At 37.4% G+C, this 12,505-nt stretch overlaps 1 protein-coding gene across 5 annotated transcripts; it reads right to left on the bottom strand.

Moving 5' to 3' along the window:
• Positions 1–1,006: 1,006 nt before the first annotated feature.
• On the bottom strand, positions 1,007–6,583 carry LOC104586231 (tubby-like F-box protein 8). Of its 5 annotated transcripts, XM_010243398.2 has the most exons (7): positions 6,347–6,583; positions 5,643–5,812; positions 5,504–5,569; positions 4,357–4,827; positions 4,129–4,216; positions 2,418–2,550; positions 1,007–2,012 (listed from the first exon to the last, which is right to left on the bottom strand). In XM_010243398.2, exons 4-7 carry the CDS (start codon positions 4,699–4,701, stop codon positions 1,304–1,306), a joined length of 1,275 nt encoding a protein of 424 aa, XP_010241700.1. In that variant the 5' UTR covers positions 4,702–4,827; positions 5,504–5,569; positions 5,643–5,812; positions 6,347–6,583; the 3' UTR covers positions 1,007–1,303. The 5 variants fall into 5 exon arrangements, with proteins under 5 accessions (XP_010241700.1, XP_088744756.1, XP_010241699.1 ...); XM_088888630.1 differs by lacking the exon at positions 5,504–5,569 and having other exon boundaries at positions 2,418–3,144; XM_010243397.2 differs by lacking the exon at positions 5,504–5,569.
• Positions 6,584–12,505: the final 5,922 nt, after the last annotated feature.

Below are 12,505 nucleotides of genomic sequence, written 5' to 3'. Positions count from 1 at the left end.
GATCTGATCAGTTGAACGGAGCTGTCTGCTCTGGTCTGACTGGCTTTTTTGTTGTCTTTTTCCATGAAAATCATTTATGCAGCTTCATAGCTGTTCGGTGTAGCAACCTTCCAAGAAGTGGAGAAGATACCAAATGATTGTACGCACATTCAGTGCAGTGCAAATGGACGATTCTCTTGAGTAAAAGTCAAATGGCTTTCTGTTAGACAACGAGTAGTGTAGAATTTACACTGTTTATTCAGTATAGATAGCCCAATTCCATCCGAATTCAAATTGACCCTTTTGGATAGATGATAGGACAAGGCATGTCAGATTACTCTGCTAGTTTTGTAAGCTGAATCTAGATTACTATAAGGTCAAAAAAAACCCAGGAAATAATAATTCTGATACTTTATATGACGAACCCTAATATTTTTAACTTATTTTTTTTCTTTCTTTTTTCTCAGTTCAAAACTTCAAGTAATCTACAACTGTTTTCTTTTTTATGTTGTCACTTGTGTGTTTATTGACTTGCTCAGGTTTTCTTTATAAAGAAATTCATTCTTACCCAAAAACCAAAAAATAAGAAAACTCCAAAGAACCAAGAATCTTTCCACGAGACTTTATTTTCAGACATGCATTCCTAATATCATCCTAAAGATTCTCAGGAGTCAAGACTACCTGTTTTCTTATTTTTGGAAGTTGGTGTGCCCGGATTTTGTGCCATCACAGTACTCGATCAATGTGTCATTATAGATGCGTAGATTTCTTCTTTTTTTATTTTTTTATTTTTGAGTGAAATATTTCAACTATTATTTGTAACACTGTCACAGTAAAAGCTAAGAACTTTGTTTTCCACTCTGCAATGGCAAGGAAAGCAAAGTTTTTCAGTGTAAAAACTAAAAATTTTCCACCCATTTTACGTGGAAACAGATGCTGCCAACTTGCCATATGAATAAACCTTGGAAAATTGGATCCCTTCAGCTTCGGGCAAAGAAACAATTGAAACAGTTCCCACAAGTTCACGTTTCAGAGTTCCCAGTATCTCAGAACTTGTATAACTAATAAAGATGATGAATAAATTTAAGGTATCACATGCAGTTGACATTTTGTGAACAATGGAAACAATAGAGAAAGGAAAGGAGAGAAGGGAAAAAGCACAGAGAACGAAGTGTAGATTTCCCTCCAATCCGCGTAGTTGACTCAGCTGCAAACTACAGGAACAGTGAGTTTACAGCAACTGAATACATTGACGATCATTTCCTATCAAGAACAACCATCAACTACCTTTCTTCCCCTCCCTGCTCTTTACCATTCTTAACGTCTATTCACAAGCCAACTTGGTGTCAAAGCTGCTCAAGCAGATAGCGAAAGCCTGAAATGCAGACAATGGATAGCGATAGTCCATGGTGAACATATCCTTCCCAACTTTGCCAAATTGCAGAATGATCTTGTCATGCTCCGGTGGGGCTGGTTGGGATGGCGTTGGTGCGCCAGCAGCTGGTTGTGTAGCTGCGATCAACTGGAAGTTCTTTACGGAGGCAACAGTTACTCGCCCACGGAAGTTCAAGCACCAACACTGCAACTGCTCATGCCACCTTGGGGCCTTGTTTCGGAGAATCAGGGGTCTCTCCTTGCCTTCCTCATCGTCATCACGGGGGCCAGCAATATCTGAGAACCGAGAGCTGCTGAACTCGACTGAATGATCAATGGACTTTGAAAAGGAAATGCTGCCGAATGAATCCTCAAGGGACCGAGGGAGTAGCTCAGGCTGACCAGGAACAGTCCCACCAGCATCAAGGGCTGAGGCAGGGATGGAATGCATGGTGCAATGCATCCGACGAGGACCGCGTGTGCCCAGCACATTCAATTCATATGTAATCTGGGCTATGTTATAACTGCCGGAAGGAACTTTGGGGGACACTTTCTTTGAGTAGAATCTGCGGCTTGTCCGGCCCGGTGGGGAGACATGGGCACAGTTATAGGGAGGTTGGTTGTCATAGATAATAAATTTTGTACCAAGGAAATTTGACCTGAAACAAGTGAACAATATTTTAGGTGATTTATCTTTACATGTACCACGCCATAACCTCATATTAATGAAAGGAAAAGAGAAGATTTCTTGAACCAGAAAGGTGGACAACCCTGCCCACGTTCTTCAGGCAACCCAGGATAAAAACATGTTTTGGTTCCCTTTTCTCCCATCTCGTATCAGAACCAATCCATGTGCCAAGAATCATTTTATCTTCTGTACTCTTGATTATTATTTTAATTTTTTGGTTAGCAAGATCACTGTGTATTAGCTATGGAATTTCTTTCTATTCATTTAATAAGCTTTTTCCTGAGGTTGAAGTCAGATTCAAATTTTAACAGCATAAGAAACGTGGATGCTTCTTAATAGCACCTCAAATTTTGAGTAACAGAGTTTATCCCATTACCTCAGTTTTCCAATATAGGTATTGCTTGATCTTGATATGTTATCAGCATCCATGGATATTACATATTCTGTGCAAGTAGTCCGCCGGTTCCTTTTTGCAGAGAGAAGGAACTTCCCATTTTCAACAAGCAAAGCTGAAAAATGAAAGGAAAAAATCACAGAAAATTCGTATAAACTAACACTGACAAAAGAAGAAAAGGAAGGCAGAGACATCTCAAATAACAGCCCATTTTGGTATATCCTCAACAACTCCCCACATTCATTAAGTCACATGTGCAACCAGCAAAAACGTTCTGAACTGAAAGGATATTAAGATATTTATAAGCCTAGGTGGAGCCATCATCCATCAAAGTTCCAGGGCAAAGTACTGCATTGTCAATGCAGCTTCGAGGAATATCAAGTTCCAGACTTGGGAGTATGAAAGATTTAGATCCACAGTATTTGTCCAGAATCATCTAGTGTTACAACAAGGACTGCCTCACACATAACTAACTAATTGAAATACAGAGTGATTCTTTTGTTCATCCAAATTTTTCTGACTTGGTGGAACAATTTCATTTCCACAACTAGATGGCATCAAAAGTAAATCCACATACCTTTTTTGGCTGTACTCATACAAAGATAATAATGCAAGAAAATATGCATGTATGACAATATGAATGTTTCTATTTTGCCCTACTTCCTCTTTCCATTAATTCCTTTTCTAGTGTCATTTTCTCTCCTTTTCCCTGAAATGGATCAGCAAATTTCTTCCTATGTTATTTCCTTCCATGTATCTATACTAATCACAACTACCACATGCATACATCTTCATATATCACATTAGGTTAATGCATATCAAAACCTGATAGTATAATTTAACCACTTATACCTTGACAACAGAAGTTATAAAAATAAGTAAGAAAAAGTTTTACACAAACAACACACTAACCAATACGGACACATTTTTTAATGTAATACAAAAATAGGGAATAGCATATCTCCAGTCCACTTTCCCCCTCCTTGTATTGATAAAAGGAGGAAAGAATACCCTGGATGAAGCCACAAGCAATAATCACCTGAAAGTTGCTAGGCGGGTAAGCTCCTTCTTGGAGGGGTCTTCAGTTGCCTTAAGCTTATTTATTACTAATGGAAAACTTTCTTTGTCATGCTTAAAGGGGGTTGTATTATAAGAAAGCTTATCAATATCACTTTCACATAAGAAAGTTGGCCTTTAAATGGACAAATACAAAAAGACAAAAAATGGCAACTCAACCAGCAGTCTTCATGTTGAACATATATCAGTTATGAGTCTGAAATTAAGACAGACAGCAACCTAAAACTTGTAATGTTAGGCATGCATCTATTCAGTAGAACTCATAGAAATAAAGCACCATACGGAAAAAAGCAAGAGGCATCTAACCCACAAAACATTCGATAAATATGCATTAACTCAGGAATGTTTTAACCAAGCTTACAATTAAAACTAAAACATTTTGGAAAACAAAAAATTAATGGTGTTTTTTTCTCTTTCAAAAAAATGCGTGTCAAAAAAAAAGAGCGAAACACCACGAGTTATTACACCAAATAAACCAACATGTAATGATTTATAACATCTAGATACTTTCAAATTTAGAAAGAGAACTCTAAATAACCACAAGAGAAAAGTCACAGAAAAGCCTGCAGTGATTTCATGAATTGCAGCAAGTAGTAAACTTCTTTCAAAAGCTTACCAGGGCTAAGGCACAGGAAAAGGTGGTAGGTTAAATTCGATTTGTCCCGCTTGATGAAGCATTGAATAGTTCCATCGCGAGGCCCAGGCTAAAATATCAAAAAAAAAAAGAGCCTTACATAGCATCCAAACAAATTGTGTTATGAAAGCTGAACTTTCATGATAAATAATTAAACATTCATCTGAATCTTGCACAACAAAAGGCAGAGAAAAAGGAAAAACAACACACCTGTTTTAGAGAAACTGGAAAAGTAAGCTTCCCACTGAACTCTGGACTTTTGACAATTTCCTTGCACATTTCTCTCCATGATTTGCAAACAGCTGCACATGCAACTACATGCTTGCGAGAAGGCCAAGTGGTCTCGCTTGCTTCCAACCTCTTAATCACATCACGTAGTAATTCAGGGGGGAGACTAGCCCAGCAGCTGTGCTGAATAACAGGTTCATCATGCAACTCATGGACTGAACTTTGAGATTTGCCTCTATGATGGCCTGTAAACCTAACATCGAAACTCCTCCTGGATAAACTCCCAATACTATCCCTCACATCACGAACGATGCTCCGGAACGACATCTAACCCACTAAAATGACAAACGGGTCACACCACCGGGATGATTATAACCCCTCAGAGAAATCCTCATAAACAATCTTCAATTATGCTGAATGATGATCACAAATCTTTGAATACAGAAACATTAACTGCAGACAAAGCAGAAGTGATTCAGAATTCCTTGCACAAAGCATAAGAACCAAGAAAAAAAGGATTATGCAAATGGGAACATAAATAATCAAAAAAAGACAACAAAAAAAGCAAAAGAAGAAAAAGTGATACCCCAAAAAAATGAAAGCCTCACATGAGCATCAAAGTAGCTCAAAATAACAAGATTTTGCTAGACACAACCTTTTTAAGTTTTCATCTTCCTTGACAACCCAAATTGCCATTTTACCACAGAAACAAGCCCAGTATGCCCAACTGCCCAAGTCAATTAAATGAAAACCCAAATAGACATTCAAGTGAACAAACAGCTCCTAACACATTACAGTAAACCCAAGCGTAGAAAAAGAATTCCAAACATGAAAAAAAATGTGTCAAGTTTCACTTGGACAAAGCAAAAGAAAAATCACATTGCAAAAGGAGTCGAAGAGACTCGGAACAAGACAAAAAAAAACAAATGTATGAATAAAATCAGAAAAAATGAGATTTTGCTGTAACATTTTCACACCCAGATCTCAAATGGAAGGGAAACCCAGACAAAGCATCGACAGAAGATAAGAAATGTAAAGAAAATAAGACAATCATGGATTCTAAACTGGAACAAAAACATGGTTCACAAGGTCAGATCGGCCCTTGACTAATTTAGGTTCACTATTTTACCCCAAAGGTTTCTCTTTTTTCGCCCCAATGTAAGCTTAGATTGACTGGTTAACGGATTCCCGTCATCTGTAGCCACCGGCGCACTTTAGCAAACAGAAGGTTGGAGTGGTCTCCTGCAAAACCAGGCAAGAAGACTAACCTGCTCTCAGACCGCTGCGAGTCACAAGGCTAACAGTGCGCTAAGAACAAGAAACACGCTAGCCACAACTGATCCCAAGCTCAAAGCGATTTGAGCTCCACACACGCACGCAGACGCCTCCGGAGACCTCTAAGAGATATCTGAAAAGCTTGAGAGCCCCCTCCGAAGCTCTGCAAGAAACCCAATCGGATTGTCAGAGACGGTCAGAAATGAGTGGGGGAAAAAAGATCAAAACATTATCAGGTTTCATCCGTGAAGAGAAGAAAAAACGGTAACAAAAATCTTTCCTCCATAAACATCCAGAAATGGAAGAAAATAGAAGCAAAAACAACAAAATAGGAAACTTTCTCCATTACAGGGAACTGAGGGAAGAAACAACAAAACTTAGAAGAATCCAACCAAAGCCGCGGCTTTTTTCTCCGCATTTGTAAAAGTAGCCATGAATAATCTGAACTCAGAAAAAGAGAAAACCAAAGGAGATCTTTTTAACCATCGAAGCAACAGCAAGAAAACATAAAAACCTCAGCTCAAAAACACATGACAATCTCCACGATGCAAATCCGAGCTTTGCACCACCTCCTTCCTTGAGGAAGAAAAAATTCCCAAAAACGGGACAGATTTACCAAAACAATTCCCCATTGAGTCACCGAGAAAAAAGAAAAGGACAAATAAACTCAAAAACCAGCTGAAATCAGAGACAATACCTAAAATCAACTAAAAAACAACCAAAAGCTCCGTAGAAGACGCCCGTAAAAACAGATATCTTCGCATCAGAGCCTAGATCATATAAAAGAGAACCAGAAGCAGCTTAGCTTCTGGAAGAGCTCCTTCTCTCATACACAGAGATCAGATCCTTGGCTTTGGTACTCGGTTTCTCATCTCCTTTTCCTCCTTCTCGCTCATTCTCTCTGAGACCCGGACCTCAAACCTGATTAAATTCACTTCATGAACAAAAGATCAAAAAGCTTAATACTTATATTTATGTAACTAATTAATTATTTATTTACATAATTATTAATTAATTAATTAAATCCAATATATGATCATTTCCAGAGATACCAGGCGCATTTTAGCTCCAACCAGAAGCCAGGCAACCCGTTGGATCTTTAAACGGCTCTGCTTGACCTTGACGTTGCCACGCGGCGTTCCTTAGAACCATATATCATGGATCTCGCTATTTCCCAAATGTTGACGGAAGCTTGTTGTTCCGATCGAACGGATGGGTATCCCTCTCAGGCTCTTTTTACCGTGCTCTTTGAAACATTGAAAGTCTCTTCTTACAGTGCTCATGTGAGAGTTTGAGGGAAAGTTACGAGTCTTATGACTAGGGCACGCCCTCGTCATGAATGCTCATATAGTCTAATGACGTTATTCCCCCTGAATAATATACGAATTTCACTAATATGTCCCATAACACTGCGTGACGTCAGTTTAAGTGATGGTGATACTTATTTGTTTAATGAAGCTATTTATTGGGCTTAATGATGATTAATTTATTACATTTGTGTAGGAATAAAGACGTCACCTGACGGGTAAAACCTTAATTACGTCCGAAATCCACGGTGATTGTTGTGTGGACACAATTGTCCTTGATTCGGACAAAGAGTATGGGAGAGGACAAGGAATCGGTAAAACCGTAATTCTGCGTTAACAAGGCTTTTGCCACTTCTGATGCTACGTGTCCGAATATCCAGCTATTTCTGATGCCACGTGTTCGAATCCTCTAACTATATGCCAATAGTGAAACGCCGGTCAGCATGACAGATGGCTCCATGTGTGTTTTAAGTAGAAATGTAATACTGTTGACGATTCAAATTTGGAGGCAAAAGTGACACGTTAGCAATGCCACATGTGTATGAGATGACGCATTTGTCGGTGTGGGGTTGGAAGGCTGGGTTAGCTTCAAAGTGATGAAGAATCAAGACCGTTCAATTTAAGAAACATGGATGGAGTTGAGATCTTCTACCAATAATATACGTTTCAACCCTTCACCAACTTAATCTAACACCACACATCTCATCATAAGATTGGGACCCACCATTAAAGTGAGACCCACTATGCATGAGCCGATGCGGTGTGAGATGATGTTGGTAGAGGATTGGAACATGTCTTGTGGGTAGGTGATCCTGACTCACATGGAAAAATCTCCAAAGATGGATTAAGGTGGTGTTTGTTACCAAAGTTTCTTTTAAGTGTTTTTGCCAAGTTTGATTGAGGCGTTGAGCATTTTCAAATGGTTTTATTCAATATTAATTATTAAATGCTTAAGGCAAATTTTAGAGAAAATATTATTTTGACTTTTTCGGCATTGGAAACAATGTATTCATACTTTTGCCTACTAGTATAATAGCACATGTATAAGCAAGTATAACTATATAGTATTTGAATTTAAATTTGCACATAAACTCAGGCAAGTATCCACTTTATATAGTTTGAATATGTTTCTCATAAAGCATTTTTCATAGAATGTCCAGTTGCACATATGGAACATCTCTTGCACTTGTTATTCTTGGGTAGATGTTTTCAATACATGATGGGATGTCTAAAAAAAAGAAAAGTACACGATGGAATGTGTTGTGATTTGTGAGGTTGGTGTTAGGTGCACTCTTTAAAGAGTAAATCTAATTCCCTTATATGGTATATAAATATAAAAATGGTGTTTGATTAAAACAAAAAATAGTATAATATGTGCATAGAATTTGGAGTTACTTTATCAAATTACAAAGTGTAATTGTGTGAAAAATGACAATGATACCAAACACCACCTAATTATAAGGGCTTGTTTTATAACATGGATGAGAAATTAGTGGGTGTGGACTATTCCACACTATACTTTGTGGCAATAACCAATCCACATCACACCATTATTTGTTGTTATTTTGAACTATGGAAAAAAATGTATACATTGAAATTGTCCACACCCATAGAGGCATTCTACAGGTCTCGTGTGGATTATCTACACCACACTTATTAATTTCATACATCTGAAGGGATGGGAGATCCATCATATAGATGGCCGAACCCTACAAGAAGGTTGGGCGAAATTTCAAAAATTTTTTTACTCCCACCCAGGAATCCTATTCCCAATTTAGAAAACTGCATCTTCAAGGTTTGTTCTTATAACCAAACTGGACCAAATCTGAAACCAAGATGAGGGAGGGATACACCTGACACGGAATCCACGCAAAAAGCTCCTCCCAACATAGGTGTTCACGCCCAAAGAGTGTACCAAATCTTCCCTCCACTGAAGATAACACAACTTAGGATGAGGCAGGATCAATAGGTAGTTTTTCACCAAAAACTTGTGATTCTTCAGCAAGAATCGAATGGGGTAATGAGCACAACTTCAAAATTGTTTTTTCCAGCAAAAACAATATCAAGATCAAATCTTAATCAGATCCAAGAACTGGAGACCGAACAGGGTAGGGCGGCAAGAGCAGGAAGAAAAAGAACTTAAGGCAAGATCAGTCTAACTGAGTTGTCTTCTCTCTGTGTTGTGTCTGGTGTCTTTTTCAAGTCCGCCCTACTCTCTATTTATAACCTTAAAGAGACAATAACCCCCTAATCTGATTAGGAGTTTCCTGATCCAAATCATTATTTGGATCTGGACTCTTTAAGTGGATAAGAGTTATTCTCTTATCCTTATCTGCTGATCCAAACCCAGATCTACCTCTATTTAATTAATCTAATTCGAAATGGGCTTTTAGGCCCATTAAGCTTTAAGGCTCACTTCCTTTTAATGCTGGCTAGCTTGGCTCTCTTTGTATGGCGTGGGACTCTAACATTGATCTACACATCAGCCACATGGGTTCAGCCTAGCCTCTGTTACAAGGCCTGGTTGAATTCACTACTGAACACAGTGAACCCCTGAGTCCATCACCATGGGCTCTTAATGGGCCCAACATTTACACTAAATGGTCATTGGGTCCAGTCATCTTATGAAGGCCCAAGGACTATGGCAGATGCAAGATTAGTCAATCAGGTATAACCCTCAATGGTCTTACACTTAACCTCTCAGCCCTTAATGATCAAACATTGCCTAACAAGAGAGGACCTCTCCCTCGGCTGCAAGATACAATGCTACACTCTCCACTTAGATGGATCCCGGGAATTAAAACCTTTTGCAAACATTTTGAAACCATAATATATATGTATATCTCTATATAAATATATTTTACAAAAACAAATTTCAACGGTTAAAATCAACTACCGGCAGTTTAGGTTTCCATCAGAAAGAGTGCATCCCCGATCATTTACTCTGTCCGACAAAGGGGCTGATCCTATCACTATGATCACCCACTAAGATGAATTCTCGAACTGCCCCAACATACCTAGGTTTTGACCCCCTCTAAGAATCTCACTGATTGGCACATCAAAGACAGCCCAATCTGACACCTAGTGCAGTATTATAATCGAGTCTAGGGGTCAGGTGTAACATTCCAGTTTTGCTCATCTATCTCCAAGGTCTAGGGCAATACTGGAGTTTTGGTCTAGTTCAGGGTTTCAAGAAAACTCACACTGCATGTAGTTCAGGTCTCACCCTGGTATCTGAGACAAGCCACCCCAACCAACTTGGTAATACACTAGTGTCAGCCTTGGTAGGATAAATCTCCCAAGATTTATTCAACAGCTGTGAAGGTTCTAAAGTAACACGAGTCTCATATGTGTCCAGTTTAAGGGTATTACAAGAAACACACCACAATAACATGAATCAAGTATGTACTTTATTCATTTACAATAAATGTCATAATGTACATCATGTTGATTGGAGCTAAGGGCAAACACTATCTAACACATCTCACATACAACTTGTGACATAATCTACACTATTAATCATGAATGAAAAATTCTTATATTTTAAGCCTAAAATAATTTGAAATAAAATACAAAATAATCATGGATAAAACTTAAGCACATTTTTTTTTCATATAAGAAACCAATGAAAACCATACACAAAAAAGAAACAAATATAATAAGGTTAAACATACCTTTTGAAGAAAAGAGTGAGAAACTGTTGTTGGATCGACAACGAATGATGGAAGAGGGAGAAAATACTATAAACAAAAAAACACCTTTGTTGGTTGAGAATAATGGAGAAATGAAGATAAAACAAATGACAAGAAGAGAAAAGAAATAGATGAAGAGAATGATATTTGTTGCAACCGTTTTCATTAGCAGAATATGTTATAGCGATAGAGCTTTGCACAGTGGTGGACTTGTGCAGCAATGAGAAGAAACTATAATAGAGGGGTTTTATGGCTTCAAATGATAAAAAGAAGGTGGTTAAGGCAGTCTAATATTGGTGATACTGAATTGTATCAACGGGTTGTCCTCACCATAAACCAACCCCAACCACGATATTTTGTTGCAACCAATATTTTGTTGTATGGACCAGTCATCCCTATCTACAATGTTTTGTGGATAAGGACGATCCACACCAAAATGAAAGCATAATTTTCCCATGGTCATGCACGAAATAATCACAAAACCTAATTAACACCTAAATGAGAAGGTAAATAAGTTATTAAGCTAATTTACTTTAGGTTGAATTTCTATCAAAAGTAAAAATGCATAAAAAAGAAATAAAAAATAATAAATGTGTCAGAATAAGCTTTAATTTATTGCAATGTATCTTATCATATGGTACAATATATATTGGTGTTTGACACATTTGATACATAAAATATGAAAGGGTAAATTGCATATAGGCATCTTTTACTTTGGAGGTAGTCTCACTTCAAGGCCTGAGCTTTCACATATGCGGCTTTGATACTTGAACTTCTAGAAATATACATTTAAGTCCATCTACATTAAACTAATGTTATAGTGAGGGGGTAAAATTACAAAATGTCCATGTTTAGATTCTCTTTATTTCACTATTCATCTTCTTAACTTTTTCTACATTTAAACTTCGAACACAAATCAACAACGACAGAGTGAGCTCACTTTGGTTTGTTTATTGGGGGTAGTCTCACTTTCAAACACTTTGCCATTGTTGTTTTGTGTTTTAAATCCAAAGATAGAAGAAAGATAAATAGAAAGTTAAAGTATAGGTATTTTTGTAATTTCACTTACCCTTAAAGTACAGTAGTACCTCTTTGCATTTTACCCAATACAAAGAATAAGGGAAAATCAAATTAGATTTTTTGCTTAAGAACTCTACCCACGATATAGTGTGCCTTCACATCTCACCTACAAACACATCAATGACAACATGTAAGATATAAGTACACAATGTTCAATTGCATTGTATTATGTGTAAACCATGGCCAAGTCCTATGGGCAAGAAAATCAATATAAAAGAAAACCCATATTTCTTAAGTTTAATATCCTTCTCTAATGTATTTTCTTACATTTTTATGAAAAAAGTGATTTATATATGTAAGAGTGCCCTTCATGGCTAGTTTTAATGTGACATAACTTGTTGTAGATTGAATTATAGTTTGATAAATTCCTTTAAATTGGCCTTTTTCATGGTATGTTTATCTTTTTTACAAATACTAAAGCTGAATTCAAGCGATGTAAAACACATATTTGGCTTTAGGCCAATGTGAATTAGAAGTTGATTTTTTGATTGATTGATTAGTTGAGAGAGAGAGAGAGAGAGAGAGAAGTTTGGATTTCCTACTAACTTTAATCTTTTCTCCTCTCTACCAACCTAATTAAACTACACCACCTATCCCTACCCATGTTAAAAGAGATTTAGGGTCCATTTGGTTCACAATTAGAATCAGAATCAAAATCCTTAAGAATTGGAATCAAAATGGTCCATTCCCATAGTCTGTTTGGTTTTAATAGGAATGGGAATGGGAATTAAAATCAGTAGGAATGGGATTTCATTCCCAAGGGAGGGGTAGGGAATG

Source organism: Nelumbo nucifera, chromosome 1 (genome assembly GCF_055504915.1).
Source record: "Nelumbo nucifera cultivar China Antique chromosome 1, China Antique-T2T, whole genome shotgun sequence".
NCBI classification, from domain to species: Eukaryota; Viridiplantae; Streptophyta; class Magnoliopsida; order Proteales; family Nelumbonaceae; genus Nelumbo; species Nelumbo nucifera.
This window is presented reverse-complemented; position numbering and strand designations above follow the sequence as displayed.